Source organism: Pipra filicauda, unplaced genomic scaffold, assembly GCF_003945595.2.
Source record: "Pipra filicauda isolate LSUMZ 115617 unplaced genomic scaffold, ASM394559v2 scaffold132_size2486313_pilon, whole genome shotgun sequence".
Taxonomy (NCBI): domain Eukaryota; kingdom Metazoa; phylum Chordata; class Aves; order Passeriformes; family Pipridae; genus Pipra; species Pipra filicauda.
The window spans coordinates 746563-771119 of NW_024103796.1; the positions used below are offsets into that span (position 1 = coordinate 746563).

The 24557-nt window shown below is 39.7% G+C and overlaps 1 protein-coding gene and 1 long non-coding RNA gene across 5 annotated transcripts in view; one reads left to right on the top strand and one right to left on the bottom strand.

The window, feature by feature from the left end:
- Window positions 1-2960, bottom strand: part of CFAP54 (cilia and flagella associated protein 54) — a 108178-nt gene extending 105218 nt beyond the window's left edge. For all 4 annotated transcript variants that reach the window (XM_027732276.2, XM_039378218.1, XM_027732275.2 and 1 more), the window contains exon 1: window positions 2758-2960. In XM_027732276.2, the coding sequence (XP_027588077.2) occupies window positions 2758-2960 (203 nt within the window). The remainder of the gene's footprint in view (window positions 1-2757) is intronic.
- Window positions 2961-3066: 106 nt separating this feature from the next.
- Window positions 3067-24030, top strand: LOC120322576. The gene is made up of 3 exons (XR_005562363.1): window positions 3067-3737; window positions 16354-16464; window positions 23859-24030. It is a non-coding gene; the product is annotated as an uncharacterized LOC120322576 (long non-coding RNA).
- The last annotated feature ends 527 nt before the right edge of the window (window positions 24031-24557 follow it).

Consider the following 24557-nt stretch of genomic DNA (forward strand, 5'->3'; position numbering starts at 1 on the left):
ATCAGAGTAACAAGTTAAGCAAGTAGATTCTTAAAAAACCACTGAGCTGTTGGAGCTCAGAGGTGAAATTTCCTTATTCCCAGCCATTCTATGAGTAATAGAAAAAATGTCCTTACGGTTCACCCATAATAGTGTGCACAGGGTAAGGCACTCATGGCTAAAATCTTTACTACAAGTAGTAAAGGCTTCTCTGATACTGATCAACAAATAAGGGTGGCTAAGCCATATATGAGATAAAATCCATAGTTCAAAGTAATGTTTTTATGGCCCTGTTGCCATGAGAAATGGGGTAAAACAACTTCTTGTTTAGTTGAGGAAAAATTACTTTTGATTGCTACTCCTGGTTGAAAAGATTTGTGATTCCAGGGCAGGTCCTCAGTAATTTTTGTTTTACATTAGAACATTGCAAGTGCCTAAATTATGGCCTTACTGCTGACTTATCAATACCAAAGGCTGAAAGCATTGGAGGAATGAAGTTGACAATTTTATTTTTCTAAACTGAACATACTTGCCATGTGGAAGCTGGTTTTCTTGCTCCTTGAATAACAAGAACACTTTGATCTCAAACCAGACCAGGAAAAGTAGATTGACAAATGACACAGCATGAAGTCTTTAGAGCATTTAGGAAAGCATCTGTAATAGCCATTACCTTCAGAAGTTTTTAGGAACAACAAGAGTAAGGCTAGTTCTGTAAGCAGCACATGCTCCAATTCTGAGTTATCAAACAATGAAAGGCTAGGGAGAAACAACCCTGAAATTTCACAATAACAAATAAATAGTCATGACTTTGCTAGCTGCCTGAACATGCGCTATTCACCAGAATTCCAGTCTTCTACCTCAGTCCCTATACAAATGAAGAACGCTTGAGGATGCAGAGCTACTGGGAGCTTCATGTCACACAACATTTTCAGTGCCCAGGAATTTTGGTAGGGATCATCATCATTAGTGTCTTCTAATCATCACATGGCCATCACATGGCCTCTTCATGTAGAACACTGTAGATTTCTTCAAACATGAAAATGCTCTCATGACAACTGAGTTATACATGGTCATGGGTCACATTCACAAAATACCAGTTTGAATAAGACAGAGTCTACTTAGGTCAAAATATTTGAGAAGATAAAGTAAAGAAAGGCTTGGAAACCTTGTTTACAAAAACTTATAATTTGGCAATCCATTGCAAAGTGGAAGACTCAGCATACCCATCTCCCAACCAAAGATACAAAGAATGCATAGAAGATTCATTATTGGCAATTTTGGTGGTGTCTGAAGAAGCGAAGGAGGCCTAGAGAGGATAACTTTTAAAATAATAATACAGATCAGCTAAAGCAAAAACAAAAAGGCCTGAAACTACAGAAAGCCTTCAAAGTTGCAAAACACTGAAATCAGCTGCTGAAGCAATATAAAAAGACACTGAGAGACAGATACCTGGAGACTGATACCTGCATGATACACCTTAGGCCTAGATCTGACAATGAACAAATTAGTAATTCAGATACCTTAGAAAATTAAGATCTCCAGTTCAGACACATGCCAGGCTGCAGAATCTGTATACCTTCTAAAAACGTAAACAGATCCTTTAGAGAAGGGTCATTTGTGGACTACATCCAGGAAAACTACTGAGTGAAATATGCAAGGGTAGAAGCTGCACCTAAGTGACAAGGCAACAGCCCTGTAACCTAATTCCTGTGCTGTTTTTGAAGGAACTTTTGATATCCTGGGAAATTTGTGGGTTTTGTGTTAAAGACTTGTAAATTTAGAATAGAGCACTGTTTGGATAACAATAGAAAATTAACTATTCATCTTAAAAGAACCAGTTGAGCTCTTATATCACAATGTACCTAAATGCTACATGAGAAATGCACAGTCTGTAAAAGACATATGCAAGCACTATGAATCATACACCCATTCCAGTTGCTCTGTCTTAACTGCAGTACAAAATCTAGATTTATGCATACCCACAGATATGCATGTATGCAGGCAAACAAATATGCACTATTATACTCGCCATATGCTCTGCCCGCACATATGTGTATAAAAATATACCAACGCAGACAGAGACATATGCACAAAAAGAGCTGTGTGGTGTTACCCTCGTGTAGCTCTACTGCAAGCACATCTTTTAAAGGCATGTACGTGCCCACAAGTGTCCACCCTCGCATGCAGCCGTACACACTGGTGCTCTGCCAGTTGCTCCAGCACTACGAAGGGATTTTCCTACCAGCAAGCTCAGGCAACTCTGATAGAGCCAACAGTGGTGGCTGCCAACTTCCACAACACCTTGTGCTTTTTCCCTAAAGCATTGACTTCTAGGAAGTTCTGAAAAAAAGGGCTGTCTTCAGATTTTGAAGGGGTTTTAAAAAATGAAAAAAAAAAAGAAAAAGAAGAAAAAGAAAAAAAGGAAACGGATTACCGGTGCTTTGGCTCAGTGCTGGTAAAGCTGACCGGGTGAACAAACTCCTGGCTAGCTCCCAGTCCAGGGTGAGCATGAAGGAAAGGTGCTGCCCAGCCCGTGGGATGCAGCGTAAGGGGGAACCCCAGAAGGGGCGAGGGGCGGCCGGGAAGGGCAGCCCGAGAGCCGCGGGGAGGCGGCGCGGAAAGCCCCGTGGGGCGGCCGAGGGGACTGGACTGGAGCAAGACAGCAAAGGAAGAGGGGCGCAGCCGAGGAAGGGGGTTTGAGGCAGGGGAAGGGGGAATGGCAAGCGGCTCCCAGAGCGGGCGGCGACGCAGGAACAAGGGGCGGCGGCGCAGCCCTACCCGCGGCGGTGCAGGTCGTGCTGCGACGGCTTGGCCTCCCCCGCCCCCGCGCCTCCCAGCCGCCGCAGGAGGCCCAGGGCGCCCCGCAGCTCGGCCTCGAAGCTGTCCACCGCTGGGTTGCCCCGCGGTGCGGCCCGGAGGGAAGCGGCGGGCGGGGGCTGCGGGCCGGCGGCGCGGAGCGGCGGCGCGGCGGGGTCCGCCATGGCTCGGCCCGGCCACGGCGGGGACGCGCAGCCGTCACCGGGCAACGGCCGCGGGCAGCGGCCCCGAGGGGTCACTGCCGGACAGGCCGGGAGGGACAGAATCACGAAATATGCTGAGCTGGAAGGGAACCACAGGGATCAGCGAGTCCAGCTCTTACTCCTGAATAGAACCATCTTCAAGGGTCACAACAGCGTATTTCACCGGGGATGTCACTTTGAACTGATTGTGCCACTGAGCCTGCCTACTGCACGGATATAGAAAAAAGATGAAAGTGTGCTTACCCTCTTAATGGTTATATTTGTCTATTAAAAAAAAGAAGGTGGCAAACTAGGAAATAACAGCCATATTTATGATCTAGGAGGTGGCCATAGCAACCTATGTGTTTTGAAGTTCATTACAGACACATGGTAAAGAGGTTTGGGAGGGATGTGAAGGAAACCGGCTCCGTTGCCATGTCCATCATCATGATGAGCATAAGGGACAGCTTAATTGAAAACATGAAAGTGAATGCTTAGAAATGTGAGTGAGCAATGAGTCCCGGTAGCCAGGGCCAGCTGGAGGCAGTTTCTTGACATTGAATGGAAAACGATCAATAGAGAGGAATAAGGCAAAGAAGTACTTGAAAAACTCATCCAAGGAATTCATAGATGACAGTAAAGGAACTACCCTTCGAACAACTGGAGAGATGCAGCATCAGCATGCTGAATGATTGGAATCAGAAAATACTGCATTAGCGAGGCCAAATAAACGATATGGGAATCATCTACATATTATAGGTAAGATGCAGAAATTTTAATTAACTTATGACTAACGTGCCTGACTCATTTTACACAGTGATTTTGTATTGTATCCCACCTGCCGGGAGTTGTGTGGATCCAAGCCCAACAGGTATTGTGCGACTATGGGAAGATGTTAGCAAGAATCATTACAGGCAATTCGTATGCATGAAGTCAATTCCAGTGACAATGGCTATGCCATTTAGGTGGGAGCAATTTAGGCTGAACGCAAGAGGAAATGGGTTCCTCAAATTTCTGTGGAGATAGTAGAAAACGAAGCCTGCAATGAAAAGATACAGCAAAAAGGTGTTGATGCAGGGATTTAGAAATCACTGGGTACAGAAGCAAATTTTACAGGACAAATGAAATATGAGAACTTGGCTTGGAGAGCAATTACTGCTACATTTAAAGATTTTGCCTGTGCTTTGCCATGCTAACCAAAGAGCTCCCTATGATGGATTCCAGATGACTAATAAACACTGGCCTCTTGTGAAAGGCAGCTTGTGCCACTTGTGAGTATTGCTGGTGGCATCCGTTTCAAGTCCCTATGAAGTTCTGAGCTAGTTTGCCTCACTAGGTGGTGCTGCATCCCAAAGGGCTAATCTTCACATTCACGAGATGCAGAGAGCGCTTCACAAAACAGCAGTGCCAGAAGCTTCAAGGGGAACTTGAGATACTGGAAACGAGACTGCTCAGCAAAACTTTGCATATCTCTAATATTTTGCTAGCAGATGATGGCATGACTGTAATATTTGCAATTCGGATTAGTGTTTCAGCCATAGAAACAAACTGAGTCAAAGAAAACAGAGAGAGGGAGTATAGCCGTTCTCCAAAGGGAGAGATTACAGAACTATGTAAAGATAAAGCATTAACCACTGGGAGGTTAACTCAGGGCGTAGCTGGTCACACATGGAGTGTTCAGTCTAAAATTCACGTGTGAGCTCGACAGGGTGCAAGTGTGCATTCCGTGCTACGTGGAGGTTTAGCGTAAGGAGGGCAGTTCTGACCCTCTCAGCACCCAGGGTGGATCACAGCAAGGAACTACACCGCAGCAAACACTATAGTGTGTGTGTCATTTCAATTCTGGATGCTTACAATATTGATTCCTATTTTACTGTGCTGGGGAAGACTCAAATTTACACTTCAAAGAGCCTCCATCTAACATTTAATGGGTCGGACATTTAATGGGTCCCAAAGACAAAAAGGCTTATAGATAAATGAATGAAACGTTTTAACTTTGGAAAGAGTATAGATTCTTCAGAAGCATTCAGCTTGTATAATCTGATCTTTACAGAGAAAAACCTGGTGTGTGCAAAACAATAAGAGAGTGATGGCTACTGAAGTTGTAAGAGATAAGATAAATTCCTCAAAAACTTAAGTTTATAGCAACTTTTTGAATTACATACATCCCTACACCCTAAAAAACGTGATCTGTTGATTGGAAGGCTAATGATTTATTCATCATTGGTAGGTGAACATTTAGGTAGTAATTTGAATTACAGTAACATTAGGGAGAAAGTAAGTGAGATTATGGAGCATTGGCACAGACAGGCTCCCAGTAAGTGGAATTTAGGTAAATCCATTGAACCAAGCTGAAAGGTTATAGCAACCTGTGCTTTAACACCACCAGGTCAGACAGGAGAAAGCTGCTTCAGAAACAGAAGGACCCACAAAGAGTTAACTTAGTAAAACCCCATATTGGAAGTGTCTGCTCTCATGGCTATAGGACCACGAGCATGCTTGTGTTGGAAAGGGGAAAAACTTTGCTGTTAACTCATCAAGCTGCCTGCTTACTTCTCATGTTCCACTTGTGTGAACAGCAGTGGTTACTAAGAGCAGACAAAGGGGGGAAACACTGTATGATCACAGCAGAACTGGGCAGGGAGAGTGTCCAGTGATATCTAGGCACAGGAGCTGAGGTAATGTCTGCTGAGCCCTATTTGGTGCATCAGTAGATGTCTGTTTCCTATGAATAATTCTGAGATGCGTGTTCAGATCCCTTCCTAGGTGCTTGTAGCAAAGGTACACCTGAATTATGGTGATTTTGCTGTTTGATATTCAGAGATAAGAGGTGGTCATGGATGCAACAGGACAGTCCTCAGAGATTTGAAAGAGCTACATTTATGTCATCTCTTCCTTGATGCTTTCAGGAAAAATAGTCTGAGTAGAAGTGATTCTGGGCCATCACTTAGCATCTTCAGGCTATTAGGCTAATGAAGACATGACACTTTAAAATAATGCTTAACATATTTATGTACTAGCATATTCAGAACTGGGATCTGCATTTACTGAACTTGCAGTATGCCTACCTGTTCCTAAGTGCCAGTGGGAATCCACTTTCAGTAGGGAATCCCCCCTTTGAGTAGGAGTGCATTGTTGGATTTAAAAAATAGAAGTACATCTAGACAAAGCAGTGGCAGATGTGTGCTGATTCTTACAGAGAAATTCAGTTTGTGAGTTAGTCAAGGAAAAGAAGGTCAAGGAAACACAATGTCTTATATGACAGTACAGCATTTGCTATTCAGATGGTATAGGGGAATTAGATGTGTTACAAAATAGTAGCTCTAAGTTGCCTGATAAAGGTCCTTAAAAAGCCATCAGATAGCTGAAAGAGATGAACTAAGTTGCTGAATGCCAGGAGTACTGGCACTTTATAAATGTGATGAAGGGAGAATTTGTACTGAGCTTACAAGAGGCAAAATGCACACTGGAATCAATGTACCTTTTAAATAACTAACTGTAGAGGAAGCAGAGACATGCAGCAGACCTGCATGTTTATTGCTATTGCAGTCTGTGGCACTTGTCTATACCTACAGCTAATGAGACAGATATGGGAATACAGGGCTTTCATGGGCACCTATGAGAGATTACACTGTCATCATTTCCTTCCCGCCTTCATGCTTTAGGGCTATTTGGTAATGCTGCTTGTGGCAGCTGATAGTGTCTTTAGACTCAGATGCCTTACTTAAATCTGCCTTTACATTCAATCAGAATTTGTGAATTCCTAGCCTTCTAAGGGCTACCTGCTACCTTTTAATGGAAGAGTTAGTAAGGAGATGAGAGATATACTGTTATGTTTTGACAGCATTTGTGTATTTTTTGCTGTACCAGAAAGAAACATGTCCTGAATTAGGATACATGTCTGATTGCAAAGGTAGGGAAATGTGAAAAGATGGTGGAAATGGCTTATTTAGAACACAATACAGATAACTTTTCAAAAAAACCAGCGATTCCAGTCCTTTACTGAGACAGTGACACGTATTTGTAAAATATTCCAATACCGTTCCTGTCAGTGAGCAGTATACAAAATTTGTCAGACAATGGAATGGTCTTTGACATCTGGAACATAGATTAACAAAGCAGCTGAGACATGTGTCTATTGACAAGAAATTGGTGGTCTTTTAAGATACGTTGAAAGCAGATCTGGGACAGTTGTAATGCAAGTGAATGCTAGGAGAAGGAAAATGCTAAGTTTTTACTTGAAAACAGTTGTTAGCTTCTTTTCTGATCTAATTCATCAGTGTTGTAAGAAGAAGGTAAAAGAGTGATCAACACGAGAAAGAACTGCAATGACTGAGAACTGTGTAAGCGCCAGGTTCTTCTGGAGCTGCGTTAGAGTTTGGGGTGACAGTTGTCACTCTGTTTTGATGGTATCATATGAAAGGTTTCAGTGCCAAACTCTAAAGATGAAGTGTCAGCTTTCAAGGTTATAACATAAAAGCTGGGGTTTTTTTAATGTGAGTGTGAATGCTCACAGAAAGGTTTTCTCAGTTTCCTTTTATCATTAGGGAAATAGGCATATAGGTGAATCTCAGTTGACTTGCAGAAAATATGTTATCTGGGAGAAGTGACCTCGTTCAGTTGAATCCCCCCCTCACACACATAAAGAAAGTTGTAGGAGTGTGTAATACTTGTGTGAACAATCTGTGAGATTTGACTCACCCACTCAGATTGTATTGTTATGCACTGAGTGGGTTAACCAGTCTTCGGGAAGCGAGATGCAGCAGGGTTTTTATATAGCTGCCTGAGTTTGTCAGAGATTTAAATTGAAACACAACAGATTCTAAAATCTGCTTTACGGACTTAAGTACCAAAGTACTTAACTGTTGGATATATTAAAGTCCATTAGTGACTTTACAAAAATAGAAATATTGCTTCAATGAGAGAGTTTGCCTACAATTCATGTTATTTTCTATATTTGTTTAAGACACTTTTCCAGTTTACAAGTATTTTCCAGTTTACAAATAAATTCTACTCAAGTAGACATCATTTGGTATAGTTTATTTTTTAAAGACTTCCAGGAACTTGCAAATATTTTGTCTAAGGATGTACTAATTTCAGTTCACTAGACAGACCATGGAGGAAAGTTCTTGTCTCACTCAGCGATCTTGCCTCAAATCTCAGGAACCTGTAAGGGTTCTTCTAATGAAGAAGCTATGCCTAAGGCTAGTTAGAGCAACAGTAAAGAAGTCTGGTGAAAAAGCCCTTTCAATCATGAAAAGGTGAAAGTCTGAACAAGATTTTTAGTAATATGCATGGAAACTGCATCTTAGAAAAGCACTAAAAAGGTAGAACACTTAGCTATCTATATAAAATCCTAGAGAGAGGCCTGAGCTAAAGACAACACCCAATTTATTGAGCAGAGAGACAGGCAAAGATGGTTCTGTTTTCTATGGAATGTGAACAAAGGACTGGCAGAGAAGGACTGTGGAAATTATTTCTCTTTTAACTACATTCAGCTTAAGCTGACTGCTAGGTAGGCATCTAGTAACAAGATTAGATTTTGGAAAAAATGGTGACTTTTTTTTTAATGTATTTTCTTCATTTCATAAATATTCTCAAGACAAACTTTAAATGAAAGTATGGCCTATTCCAGGAAATAAATTCTGAAGATCTGAGTTCCAAAGATCTTCCCAAATTCTCTTGAAGCCAAATATGACAATGCATTTTTATTCATATTCTCCTGATGCACATTTGCTGTTTATAATTCTGAGCTGCTGTAAATGCTGCAAATAGAAATCTTCTTGGCAAAATAACACTATTGTTTGTATATATAACTCCTGAGTAGCCAAATGCATCCTTATCATAACACTTTCTCTGTTGTGCATTTGGTCTGGGAGTACTCACAGGATCAAAATAGACTCTTCTAGGAATTATCTATTGGCAACAAACAAAGGGTCGCCTAAAATAACCTGGTGATGCCCTTCAGTATTTTTAGATCAATGCATTTCTGTTCAGGCTATTTCTTACTGCGTCACAGTATGAATTTTGAAACTTTTTGGCATCGTTACTTCCATTTTCCATTCTTATAGTTTCGCACTCGCAAGAATATTTCACTCCAAGGTCAAAGTATCTGCTGATTGAGGTTTTTTCAAGCAGCTGACAGAAATTGTTTGGGGCACTAGCCTGACCTTGAACTAGGAGATTTAGCAGCCTGGAAGTCAGCAGTAGAAAATGACACAAAGTGGAAGAGTAGCTATTTGTTGATTATTAAGCATTGCTTATTCAAGAAAGTAGAAAAAATACCTTTGTTTTCACATAGTTATTTTGATTTGTCATATTTTTCAGTAATATTTTTTAAAATTTGCTATGTAATTATATTTCTAGTTTTTTCTTTCTATTAATATAAACCATTCTGAGCTTTTGATATATATTATTTCTAATAATGATATATGTAATTTCGTAATTGTGAGCTTTTATCTTAATACTTTAGAATTTTAAGAAAATTAATGTTTAAGAACTAGTAGTTGTTTTGCATTTTACATACATGTGAAAAGATTAAATAAGAATGAAATTGTAAGCTTTACCCTTTTCTCCCTCAGAATTTCAAATTAGCAAAATTGAACTATTGCCTTTTCTCTACATGATGACACTTTAGAAAAAAACAGAAATTGCTATCAGCACTTTACCATGTTTAATTGATGCAATAATAAAAAGTAGTTAGACATTGGCCTCACAAATGTAGATGAAATTTTGCTAGCAAGTTTTGAAAATTTTGCTAAAATGCTTTCAGGTAGACATATGGCTCTTCCTCTACTAGGTATGGATATATTAGTTTTTGGTTTTTTTACTCAGTGGATGTACTTCATATACTCTGGCACATTTATTACATTTTGAGACAAAAAGATGGTATTTGCCTTTGTACAATCAAAGTAAATGAGCTAGATTATATTATTCTTCTCTATTGTCAGCAATAGAGTTGCTTAATAAATTATCCTTAAAGAAGCAAATTTTATTATGTTGTATTTGTATAATTCCATTATAAGACTGACAGAATGGTTCCTTAAAGAAGGCAGACAGAGCTTCCCTGAAGTAAAGCATTATACATCCATCTGAGTTAGCATAAAGGTAATTCAAATACAATTTTAACATCAGAAAAATAATCATTAGGTAGCAAACATGAAATACAATTTTAACATCAGAAAAATAATCACTAGGTAGCAAACATGAGTTAAAAAAAATCCATGATAATTTTTAGGTCTGAGATGCATCTACATTAGCAATTTGGTTGTGATCAAGAGTACACTTTTGAAGTACCCACAGTTCTGCACTTGTGGTATGTTACAGAATGATCGTGAGTGCATGAGTTGGACGCCTCTAAACAGACCTAAGCTGAAATGTGCACTCCACGAGCAAATGCAACATCTTCCAACTGGTACTGGCGATTCAGCTTCTAGGAATAGACTAGAACAAGTTCAAAGTAAAATCCCCCAAATGTGCATTATGTGAACATTTGGTCCCTGGAATTAGTTTCGCAGTATAAATCTGCTCTGATTACACTGTTTTCCTTGTTAATACAGCCACAGACTACTTTGCTAACTGGGAAACAAAATTTTTTTGAAGCAGGATGAAAAACAATTATGCCATTTTGGGAAAGTTGTTTTTTAAAATATCTCTACTTGAAGACAGCCTTCTAAGACCTCCACTTTTCTTTGCAGAGAGAGGAGAGGGAAATGCTTACACACTTTATGCCATAAGTTAAGCATTTTTTACTTGTGACAGAACTACATCTTCTGTTTGTCTTAAAAAGCTAAAGAGAAGATTTTCAATGTTTCCTCAGTGCTATTAACACAGAGGACAAAACTGCAGTGATTATAAATACCTAACAAAACATGCCAGTGCATTGTGTATGGTATCCTATCAGTTTCAAGGTTAAAGTTTACAAATAGGGCCTATGCCCCTGGTCTGTATTTTGTCTCATGGTTAAGTTAAGAAGAAAGAACCACTTCATTAAGCTCTTCTACAAAAAGTGCTCTCCAGCTCTGGAATGACAATATCCTTTTCTTGATATCTTTGGTTTATTTCTTTAAAATAACAAACTCTAATGCATCATGTACTTTCCTAAGAGCCTCCTTTTTTTCCAGGCTACTCTCCATAGACCATCTACATATAAATGCTGTCCCTAAGCCAGAGACCACTGTGTCTGGGCAGCTCAGTTGGTAGGCAGCAGATCAGTCTCAGGCGGTAAGACTCAGTGTGACAGCTCTGTCCACACTGTTTCACTGCAATCATTTGCAGGGACTGAGAGACTAGAGAGCCTGCCCTCATCGTGCTGCAGAACAGCAGAGAACCCATAATAATTTCCTTAAAACACTTACTAAGAAGCATGTCTGAGGATAATGTTTATCCTGCTATAATAATACTCCTGCTGTTGGTTCAACTATCGCAGCAATACCCACCTGGCCCTCACTCAGCAATATGCACACTCCAAGCAATGTGCTTCTCTGTAACTTTTCAGCATTTATATGATCTGTAGTTCACAGGAGCCTCATCACTCAGGAAGAGTATTCAGGTATGTTTTCAGGGAAGTGTAAGAAGAAAAGGAAATGAGTGGAGCAGTGCCATAATGCCAAATCCCCATTTCAGTGAGAGGTCAGATGACTCTGTTGCCAGTTCTGATCTGACATCAGATGCAGTATCTAAGCCAGCTCTAATCAGGCTTAGCCACTTGGCATAGTGCTGAACTGTGTGGAAATACCAAAACAATGTAATTACAGCAGAAGGACGTACCAGAACAGTATGTCTCTGAAGTCAGTGTATCTGGGATCATGTTGTGTAGTTATGCTCGGGTGCTACTTTGCATAGTGTGGGTGCACATTTAATGGCCAGTGTTCATAGTACAACAGGTGCACAGTGAAGGATCTGGTAAATAAAAGTATGGAGATGACAAGATGGGAGAGACTTGATAATGGGATGCAGAGACTGCGATTTGATCTGGAAAGCTCAAGGGCTCTGTAAGATGCGGCATCTGGCATACAGGGAGAAGGAAGTGTAGTAGATGGTAGTACAACTTCTGTTGTAGTTGTAGAGGATGGAAAGGAGCATGTGAATGGTATTCTCTTTTGGTATTCTCAGGAGGACAGTCTTTCCTTAAGAGAAAAGAAATCATGCCTTGAACGCTGCTGGAAGTAGGTCTCTGAAGTACACCTCCAGAGGCTGCTCAGGGGAATAGTAAGAGACAGTCTAGACAGAAGAAGGAAATAGATGAAAAATAAAAAATAATACCTTTTTCAGAATCCTTCCTGAAAGAGATACTTTCACTTTTGTATATGTTTGCTGTGGTCAGGATTTTTGGGCAAAGAACAGGATGAATTTAGCTATGGCAGTCCCTAGCCTTTATTTCTCAGATCTAAAATTGGGCGAACTTGCCTTTGATAACAGCAACACTGACTACTCTCTACCTCCAGCTACAAGCATGATAGTGATGCTGGCTGCCTTCAGACATTAAGAGGGGTAAATGGGAGTTCCAGGCTCATTTTCTGGGGAAAAGGGTCTTAATTCCTGAGGTGGGTTTTGGTTTTTGTTTTGGGTTTCTTTGATTGGTTCATTTGCTGGTTTTTTGGGGTTTTTTTTGGTTTGTTTTTTTTTAAGTTTTGGGTTGGGTTTTTTGTTTGTTCTTTTGTTGTTGTTGGTTGGTTTTGGAGTTTTTGCTTTTTTTTTTTTTTTTTTGAAAAGGCCTACAATTTCCATTATCTGAGGTGTTCTTCGAAGAAGCACCTGGAGTAGAAGTCAGAAAGTGGGAGTGCTGAATGGTAAGGTGAGGGGGTCAGGCAGCTCTCCATGCAGCAGGTGGAGCTCCCTTAAGCCTCAGACTTACACTTTCAGAGTCAGAAAATTCAGGGATGATGGTGCCAATTATGTATGCTGGGTGTAGCAGAGATCTGAGATAAGGAGATAATGGTCTTCCTTATAGCAAGAGAAAGGCAGTAGCTGAGAGCAATAGAAGAAGAAAGCAGGAAGAAAGGAAAAACATTTAGTGGGAGTAGGTCAAGGCATATGTTTTAGGATGGTGCTGGAATTTCAGGTCTTTAAACCTCTTCAACAGGTGATACTTCCTCTCTGGGGCTCTGTAGCTATTAATATGGAAGCAAGACATTGAAATGTAGAGAGACAGTCTGGCGCTTAGTCCCTGAGAAGTTTGCAGAGAGGGAGCTAGCTGTGGGAAACGTCCTCAAGGAAAAGTGTTTTGCCCTGAGGCTACAAATGGTGGAACATATTTTCAGTGTTGTTCCTAAGCAAAGGGACCTAGGGAGGTTCAGAGCAAAATGATCTTCTCTGCTTTAGTGAGCTGTAAGAGGTCCCAGTGTGTTTTGGAAGGCTTGAAGATGTTGCTCTTTGTAAGTGTCATGGGATTACTTTTCAGGTTCACCCTGTTGTAGCCTGAACAATTTGATAATGCCTACACTACACGTCTCTTACAGCCTAGGGATGTCAGGATGTCTCTGTACTTCATTAACTTTCTTGGTAATAGGTTTATTACCCAGCTTTGGTCTGGTGACTGCATTTTGTGACCTTTTTTATTTCATTTCATTTTATTTTACTTTTTTTTTTTTAATTTTGCCATCTAGTGTAAGGTGGTTACAGCACTTTAATAACTGAAATTACTGCAGCATTTGGGAAGTAAAGAGTTGATCAGTAGTTAGGCTGATTCAATTCCCTTTAAAAGGCCAGTTACCCAATGACAGGTCACCTGTGAACTTAAAGAGTATCAACAGCAGCCTGAAGCTATTCTACAGTCTACTATTCAGTGAGTAGATAAATTTGTTAGACTTCAATACTAATAGTTCCTCGGGCATCATTACTATATATGAATTTATTCCCTTTTTTTCTGTTCTGTGCATTTCTGTAGCACCTCATAATTTACATCTCTATCATTTCCTTTTACTGTTATTTTCGATAGGTAATACCTCAAAAGTAGACACAATTTTTTCACAGCTAGGCTTCGCAAACGAAGATTTGCGGAGGGCTCTACACACGTTTGTTGCAAGCACGCTGGTGGCTAAAGAGGCCAATACGAGATAGACACATCCAGTTGCAAAAGGCACAGCAGAAGGGCTCCTTAGGTGGTAAATTCTGCAAGACACGATTCTTTCTGCGTTGTCTTTTCTCCTCAAGAGTGATCCTGCGTGATTTCTCAAAAGCATCAGCAGCGTTAAAGATGGTGTGTCTCCAGACCTCCCAACTGGAGGCCAAGATAGTGTGTCTCCAGACCTCCTGATTGGAGGCCAAGACACAATTAGATTACTGAATAATGCAAACCACAAGAGACATTTACAGAGAGGAAAAAGAAAATGCAAACTAATGGCTAGCTCAACCCTCATTAAATACAAAATACAAAATTTATGGTAAAGTTTCCAAATTCCTTAAGTGTCCTATATAGCCTAAGGCCTTTGTTTCAACCCTAGAGCTGTGCAGCCCTTCCATTTAATGTGCACAATAACTGTTCAAGGGAAAGGAGATTTTTGCATTTGCAGACACATATTTATTCAGTAAAACAGTCTCCAGCAATTGGTGAGTAAAGCTGTCCAGATTCTTTCTACCTCAGTAGGACCCGCAGAACTTAGAAACACAGTGATTTCTGAATCCCCTTCTAAAAGTCACTCTGATGTTGGAGACATTTTTATTTTATCTCAACTCAATTTATCCTGGTCAGCACCTCAGATGTCTTCTTTGTTGTAGTTATTTGACATCCATCATCAGTGCACACTATCAGGCTGTTGTATTGCAAAGCACTAAAAATCATCATGGTGAATACTTGTATCCCTCCAGAAGACATTATCATTTTAAAAACTCCTCACAGTGCATGCCACATGAGTATGTTTTAACAGGATAAACTGAAGCAAAACATATATCTTGATTTTACTTCTCTAGTTTCTGAGAGAAACAGGAAATACAAAAGGAAATTAATACATCCAGCACTTTTGGGTAAAAATTAGCTTAGGCGTTTGAAAAGCAGTCACACAGAGAAGAATATGTGCAGAGTCAGAGACTGCAGTGACCTCCCACACTGCGAAGTTCTTTAGAATTACTGAAATTATAAACAAAGTAAAAGCTCTTCTTTCTGAAACAGCCGCCTCGATGTCACTTGTTTCCACATTCCGGCTTCTGTCGCTGCATCCCACACTCTCTCTGTTGCTAAGTGCTTTAGGCTTCTGCAATATGTTCCAGCAGCTCCCTGTATCTCTCAGATCTCCAAATGTGCTATCATCTGAGAGCAGAATGTCTAGGTTTATCTGACATAGTAAGAAAAAAAGATTAAACTGTACAAATTACAGCTTCCTAAAGAACATTAGAATTTTCTATATGAAAAAGAAAGGTCTTTGTAATCTTGCATGTCCTTTCATAACATTTTGTTAGAACATGTTTTCAATTCACTGTAGGATATGTGAGGGACTGTGGCACGTTATGGCTCCTGGGAGCAGCTGTAACTAAATCTTGACTGTGACAATAGCAGCAGAGCGGACTGGGTACTTGCAAAAGCTTAGATCAGTGCTGCCACTGAGCTATGCAATAAAGAAGCTCATAAATAAATGGAAATCACAGGAAAAGTGGAAAAAAAGAAATACAACATTTAAGAATTTACGTGATTTTGTAATTATATTAGTAAATATAGACCTTACATCTATTCATCATTCTGACTTAAACAATTGTTTGGTTTCTTCTACCCTCGTAGCAGACACAATAGTAGCTTCCATTTAGGAGAGAACGTTGTCACAGTTATTCACTTAGCTATATCTGTCTTTTTTTTCTTGGTCAGTAGGCATCTTACCAAGTGCCGTTGTCAGCTTGTGTGCCTTTACCCATCCTAGAGTACAGTTCCACAGCTCTCCCTGTATCCTTGGCTACGGTACCAGTATTGTGATTGCTGGCAGGTTTTGCTGTATCTCTTCCATTCAAGTTAAGATGAGCAACATCAGCTCATAGTGATTGAAGAGCTGTTTTTAGTGATTAAAAACTAACATATGTAATTAAACTGTGTGGGCATCCCCCTGATCAGATACAAGTACATTCTAGGTACATTTTTAGGTTAGATTTGGCATTTCCCAAAGCCAGCTCAAGGTAGAGGCAAAGTAGGAAGTATTTTCTTGAGAAAGTAATCCAGCACATAAGGAATGGATTGGTAGAACAAAACAGTTGATACTAAGGCACCTCATTTTTCCATGGTATGTGTTTTGGGGTTTTTTTCTGGATTATATTTAGCCTGGTCACCAGAGCCAAACACCTCCACTATACATGTGTTTCAAAGCTTTCTGAGAAGAAAAGTGTTAGGTATGTGCTAGAGGACCTTGAGACGATGCAGCTCACACACTATTTTGTAACCTCTTGTCCCCATTAGCACTAGGTTATATGTGGAGCAGATTTGAAGCAGAGCTGCTGTTTTCGTTTCCTCCTTAAGGAATTTAGTTTGTATGCACCAAAACCACTTGGAGAACTGAAACACCACATGGTAAGTGGAGACAATGCACTATTGCTTTGAAACAAATTACTAATGTAGACACAGCCTTTGACAGCTGCTGAGGCAGCAATCTGCTGGTTCTGCTAGGGCCTAGGAGAGGAGATCAGCTGCTTTAAGCTGAATCTGTTCCTTCTGTATAGATCACCTTTCAGTATCACTGCAGGCCTTCCTGCTCTTCTATCGGTGCTCTGTCTTATTCCTTCTCCCACGTCCATTCTCACATGGGAAAAGGTCCCTGGCCTGCCCCATTACCATCTGTGTGGAAGGTAAAGGAAGTGAACTGTGGCTGCTGAAAGATGGTGCAGGCTGTAGAGTGAGGACCAACAGCTGCATGAGACCTGAGCATGGAAATGCCGTAGACAAAGAGAACTGAGAGAAGTGTGCGTCTCTTATTCTGAAATAGCTCACTTGCTAGTGCTGCAAATTTAGATTAACTACACAAATACAAAAGTTTTAAAACCATGTTTCAGCAAGATGCTTTCTCTCTGCCTCATTCTCCCTACCTGGTTGGTAAGAAAATTTCTTGTTAAATCTATCTGGTTTCTCCCGGTTCCTCGGCCTCTTCTTTGCCTCCAGCCATGTTCTTTTAATAACTGTGTGCTGAGACAAGAGATATCTTGCCTCTATCTTCATTCCCTCAGTTAGTCTGAGACTGAGACCAAAGCTGATAAACACTCTTTTCCGTAATCAAAACCCAGGATGAGATGTTCTGTTGCTTGACATCTTAAAGCTTCTGTGGAGGGCTGGGATTAGGACATCCTCTACCCTACCCACCCCGGGTTACTTTGAAGCAGAGAAAAATACTAGCCAAGGCAGGCAATATGAAGCAAATAACAACTACAGAGCAGTGCAAGAATCAGCTGAAAAGCATGCTTCATCCCTTTCTACCTGGACAAAGTAATGGCATGGCCCCCACCAACCATGTAAGGTACATGTAAGGGACCTGCACCACACTACTTCTGCTTCTTTTCCCCTGAAGCACTGGTTAAACTATGTGGATTTTACAGTGTACTCATATACTCAACTTGCTAATAATCAGCTCAGTGTAAATATCGACACAGTGCTGCAGAGAAGCCCAAATATCATCATAACCATTCCCTTGGATCTCTTCAGCATGGTGAGGAACAGAGAGAACAAAGATGCCAGAGAACAAACAGGTATGCTACAGCAAACATGGAAGAGCAAAATGGAGAGAAGCAAAACTGTGACAGAGCTGGTAAAGCTAGGGTCACCTGAAGTCACCCAGCTGGACCGATATGGTGGAAAAGTAATGCCCTACAGAGCAACTACAGATCCACAAGAGGTGACACCAGTGATACAATTTTCAAGACTTTTCTATGTTAGAAAGACTGGGATGGAAAAAAATCAGGGGCAGTAGTCAAAACAGTTTTAATTCAGCTGACAAGGGCCAAAAGCAATAAGTGTTTATGTAGTTCATCAGCTAGCATCCAATTAAAACAAAGCCAAAAAATAAAACACCAGCCGTAAGGGACAGCAGTTTGACATCTTTGCTGATATGCTCCTATGAAGGGCAAGGAATAATGTGGGTAGAAGCGACCCGCAACTCATGTGTAAGATCAACCTAGGAAGCACCGAGACATGTTGCATTGCAGTGCTGTGCCTGCTAGAATTGCAGAAAGACAACTCTCCCATTCCCTTGTAACAACTACAAATGTCTCTTTAAAGGCAGTATACACAGATGCAGTGTATTCCCTGAACTCTATTCTTGGTATGTTACTAAGATACGCCTGTTTCTATGGAGAGCTTATTGGTGGGCAAAATAAACTATTTTGATGAATTATAAAAAAAGATAAATTAATTTTTCAAAACAAAATATTCCATGAGAATGCTAGTGATATGAAATCACACAAATATAGACTTTCATGTACATAGTTGCCTCTTCTTTTTTATTATTTTTCTTTTTAATTTCTAGTAGACATTTATCCTAAATTCTGTATCATCTAGAAACTGATATAAATTATTATCAGTCCTGCAAAATAGTTAACTAACTGTAATAGTCACCTATGTAGTGGCTACAAAAGCTCCAACTGTATATTTCTTTGTTTTTAAAAGGTAAGTATAATTGTACAGCAATTTACTGTGGATTATGAGTATCTGCATGACCATGAATATGCCATGTTGTGAACAAAAGAGCTTTGAAATAAGAACAGTAAAGGCAAAGGAAGAGAGAACAAATAAGTATGTTAAATAAAGCTCAGCATTTAATTTTAACATGCTTCTGTGGTAACAGCTAGACTCTACAGATGACAAGTAATAGATATGTGGGGGTTTGTGGCATTCCTGCTTCTTTTTTGTTTATAGCTCTAATTATTTTATTCTGTGCTGAAACAGACCTTGAAAAATGCTGCTCTTGACTTAAAGAACAGTTTACTTGATCAATCAACGATTTGGCAAAGTAAGAAGCTACACAAAAAGAAATCAGTGAGGAATTTCACAATGAAATCAATTGGAATTTATGAGTGACCTCTTTTTTTTTATCTTTACATCTGTAAAAATTATTAATCTCATTTGAAGATGCACTTTGGTATTTTCAGTGTCAGAAATATTCTATAGGTTACATATCAGTTTAATCAACCCTAAATGCATATGTAGGTATGTAAAGTTTCTCACTGGCACCTACAAAGCAGCATTTCTTTCCATGAGCAGATAGAAGCTGCCATCTATATCCTTCTGGTTTTATGCCACCCTTTTTTCTCTCTCACTTGGTTGGAGTTTTCCAAATCTAGCACCAACATATGAATATACACATGGCTGCCTAAAGCAAGAGGATTCATAGGACAGCAAAAATTAGTTAAGAGAAGCCTGACTGATCTGGCTGTGCTGATTTAAAAAAAATTACAGGCCTCACTGCTCTGTCCCTCCCATGTGCCAGAGGGTGCCATCCCTGTGGGAGGTGTGGCAGAAGAAACTACAGGCATCTGACTCACCTGCCTCAATGTCCTCACTGGTGGTTAAAGCTAATTGCCACACTATACGGGGAAATAGGTATGGTTGCCGTCTCCTCTCCCTCAGGGTGTAACAGCTTGCAGCAGAAGGGTAGGGCAACTAGCTGGGGCAGTAATGCATTAAAAAGTAACATCTTAGTTCTACCTATCTCCCTTGCGTAGTTAGTGTTGATAAGATTGTAAGACAGTAAAGGCCTTTGGCCTAGACTGCCAGATGAAGCCCTACATCTACTTACCTCCTAATTTCCTGCATCCTTTTTCCATATCTTCTCTTTTGCATTCTCTTTCATCCATCCCAGCTCTCCTCCTACCTTAGTGCTTGTTTTGCAAAGGCTAATTACCACTGACTTCTCCAAAGCTACCATTGTAAATTTGAAAGCAGTCTGACAGCCAGCTTCCCATGCACAAAAAACTCCAAAATGTAATTGATTTGAGCATGCACACTGATCTCTAGAATACATAAGGAATTCTCTGCACATCAACAATATATTGTATACCCTTGTCTTGTGGCACACAGAACAATGTGCGCAGTACTCAGTCCTCACTGAAGTAGTCTATGTTTCCCTCAGCCCACTTAATTATGTCCCAAGATTTTCTACACCTCGTTTTATCTCCATTCACTATGCACACTGGTTCCATTTTCATGTACCTTTTCTCATAGTCTTCAAATTCTCTACATCAGATTTTAGCTCCGGTCCCACTTCTTTTATTCCCATTCTACACCTTCCCGTCCAGCCTAAAAAAGATTAATTTGAGAGTGATTTGGTTTCATCTTCGCTGGAACAGATACCACCTTTCCTACAACAAACAGGTTTTATGTAGCAGGATTAGAGGAAAGTCATGACTGAAAACACTTTCACTGAAGTCCTAAAATGCTCTGGATAGAGCAACCATTACAATAAGGAAAAAAGAAGTTTGACACCTATAGTCTTGTAACTGCAGGAGTCTCTGTGTATTTAGTACTTAAATTTCAAATTCACTAAGTATTTTGAATTGGCAATGGTACAAATGGTACAAATGTTCTGAGATTCACTGATGGCATTTCTAATCAATTCAGTGAATAATGACAGCAAATTTCTATGAAGCAGTTTACTGGCAATGAAGAAGAAAGAGAAAGGCTTGCTATTCTGTCTGAGACACTGAACCTGCATGAAAGAAACAGAGGAGAAGAATAGGAGTTTCTTCCCTGGATGTTTCATAAAGGGAGAAGTGTATCCATGAATGGTACTTGAAAAGGAGAAGCAGCATACACAAGTGACCAGTTTTCATTACCTGCAGATCTTCATTGTTTTGCTCAAAGTCTTTTCACCAGTTTTAGTCTCCAACACAAAATATGAACAAAAATATATATATTAAAAATTCTTTCTTTCACTAGGCTAGAGTTTAATAATGACCTATCATCTACAACACAAACCTTATTTATAGACAATCTACAGAAAATACTTAACCATTTCCTATCTGAGTATGATAATTGCACTGGGTTGAGGTAGGCCTAATATCTTGTGTTTTGCAGGATGTCCTGCCTTTCAGAGCAGTAGGGAAATAAAAGAGTGCCTAGTGTTTGTTTGCAAACCCAGGTAAAACTGTACAAAAAGTCTCTCTCCATGCTATTAACTTCCTTCTACAAGGATTAAGCTGATTCTTGCTGAAATCAATAGAAAGACTTCATTTACATTAGCCAGAGGAATCTCCAACTGGAGAAAAAAATAATCAAGATAAAGCACGCAATGAAACTAGATTTTCCACTAAAGCAATGCTAAAGATCCCACAACTGGTAGACAGTTTGAAAATTCAAGTCCCAGAAATGCCAGATAAAAATAAAAGCATCGACTCAGTTATTGTAAAGATACAAAAATTATCATCTTCATGAATGATAAATATTCTTCAAAACTTAGAAATACAAGGTGTAAGGAAATGAGAAACAATATTTAATTAGCATTCTGATAGGATATTGTGAAGTTACATATGGTAACTAAAAGATTAAGCAACATAAAGGAAGAAAACAGTGACAATGATATGTCATATGTATGTCATGTCATATATTACAAATAATTATATGCTAATAAATAACAAAATAGAGATAGGGAATACGGATAGGATGACACAGACCTTCCAGTAATGGTAATTTCTCCAGCAGTTCATCAGTCTCCAAACACCTGTATTACTACATAAATGAAAATCTCAAGTGCAGATAATGAACACCGCACTATTTGCACTTTGAGAACACTTTCCTGCTTGGCAAAAAGCAAGGTTTACAAGAACAAATAGTAGCTTTCCCTCTTTCTATGTGAAGTATACAGTGCAACTCAATTAAAGTGCAACTAAGTCAATGACCAGTTATCAGTGACTGAAATCACGGTAGAAATGGCTACAGGTCTTGTTAGCAGAAGAAACTTTTGTTTCCTGCAAGGGTGACCTCCTTCTTGTTGCTACTTCCTGCTTCCATTCATTCAAAGAGGAAGGGGTTTGGTCTTCGACTGAGGTAAGAGAATTTCACTTTTTTTAGCCTAAAGGCCTTGTACGAAATCCAAGTAACCTAGAAAACACTCTATATGAATACCAACTTGGTATAAGAAAGCAAGAAACTATCTTAATTTGATTATTTTAAATGGATTGAAGTTTGCGTAGGTAGAAGACAATCATTACACAAAGGAGTGCTACACAGACTAATATAAAAATAGCTCCTGCTGTGAGGAGAACAATAGCTCTGTTTCTTTTCTCGGAGCACAGATACAATTAGTTAGAGGATATTGCATTCTTCAGAAATTTTTGGCATCCAATAGAAAAAAACAATTGCATTTCAAAACAGAATATTGTATTTGAAAATCATTTCCTCTTTTAATAACCTGCCAAGACTTTCAGTCTTTCCCCTGCAAATGAACACATCTCTTGTAGTTTAGCACAATGCTTTCCCACACTGCTAGCTGATTGTGAGGTTGCTGACTCCTGATGCTGTGACACAGAATTCTGAGCTTGGCTTTTGGCAGGAAAGTAACTGCTTTCCACATACATTGTGTGAAAAATGCATACGTTTCTGTAAGGTTTCCATCTGCCATTATGTGAACTCCACTGATTTAACTCCTATACTTTTACTGTCACAGAAAAACTATGTACTTTTGTTCAATAAATGCAGAGGTAAAGCCGGTATGTTTATTTTCAAAGCAGGAAATCTCGGTCCCCTGACAGCACTGTATTCCTGCTGCTGGATTTATATTCTAATGGCTGATGTAGATTTCATCAGATTGTCCAGTGGCAATAATTCATTGCATGTAACCTGGGTGTATTCCATTCTCACTAGCTTAGAGAGCAGACCTATTGCACTCACCAGCCAATCCATCTTAAAACTAGTTTAAAATATTAATAATCATGAGTAGCTAGATGGAAATATGATTGATTGCTACATAATCTACTAAATAGTAAAACAAATCAATAGATATAGTTATAAAAGCAGGCCTATGGGATAAATTAATCAAAATCAGTGCCTACATTTCAAACTTATGTCTGTCACTCTGTCTTGCTTATGTACTATCTTTTGCCCAGATGTGAAAATCTTTGTCCAGGACATGAAGTAGCGGCAGATACAATGACCAAATGGATATCGAGTGTTATACTGTTACGAACTCTCCTCTCTTAACTAATTATTCTCCCCATTACAAGTGAAAAACCTTAAAATACTCTGATTACACTGCAAACAGTGTTGACCCCTTATTTCTTGGGTTACTCATCCTAACAGCTCTTTTTTTTAGTTTCTTCTTTTGTTTGCCATAATTACTTCCATAACAGAAGTATCAACAGCAAACATGGATATGTATCAAGTAAAACAAGCATATTTTACTGATATATTTAATACTTAAAAACATGGCTTCATAAACTTCCACTTTCTCTCTGTACTTCATATATGGAACGGCATTTACTTGGATGTGCTGCAATAAATGCACTCATTGCTGTGCTGTCTCATGAACTTGTTTCACAAATCATGTATATAGTAACAAACTTGCACACTATCATTTATAATTAGATTACTTACCCAAAATTGAATAAGATAAAACAAAACACACATCATCTTGTTAGCATTCAAAGATTAGGAAAACTGGTAGGTCTAGCTAGAACTGGTAGTTCCTGAGCTTTAAAGGAGATCCGTAAGGAGTATCTTTGCATTACCAGGAAGTTCAAAGCTTGAGCGTCTGCTTTCCCTGTGTTATTAAAGATCCCACAAGTTTTGCAAATGTACATCTTGAAAACATTCAGAAATACCTTGGTAGTCATGTTTTATCTGTAGAAACAGCAAGTGTGTTTCTGAGTCATATTTACTTCTTTTTTATCCTAAACCAATTTCACTAGAGGTTCACTACATCAGTATGAACAAAGTGAATTTCTGTGCATGTAAGAAGTGGTTTCATGCTTGCACTCCTTTTTTAGGCAAGAGCAAATGACTTCTGTTTACTGGGAAACATACTCGTCTGTGTTCTGGTTTCCTTGTGCTGCTGGAAGGGTCAACAGAGCTGGAAGCAGGGGAATTTTCAGCTGGCACTGCTCCTGTGAAGGCAGCTCCCACTTGGCCCTACTGTGGAGAAGGACTGGCTAGCATAAGCTGCACATGGAGTTCCTCAAAATCAGGAGCTTGCTGCTGCTGCAAATTAATATATATGCTGGTCTCCACCTAGACAGCATAGTGCAGATCCACCTGCAGAACGAAGGAGCTTCAGCCTCCCTCAGCACTCACAGCAGTGTGGTGAAGCGAAGACCTGTAAGGCCTGTGAGTGAGTTCAGAGCCTGTGACATGACCTGGCATATTCAGTCAGTAACTCCGGTATCCACGAGGGTGGGCAAAGGCACTGTGACACTGAACTTGAGCTGAAAAAGTAAGAGAGCAGGCACACACTGAGGATCAGCAGATGTCCAAAAGGAAAAAGAAATCAACAATTTGCCAAATTCCGGCCTAAGTGTACCTATGATCTGGTACTTGGGAGTTCAAACCCATGTCACTAAAATCACTTCAGATCTGGCCTTCCTGATAAATCTTGCTCTTTGAGTGGTGGAAATGTGAAAACAACAGATAGCGCAGAATAGCTGGACCTCAAGACTACCGTTTAGGTTTTGTTCATTAACACAGAGCCT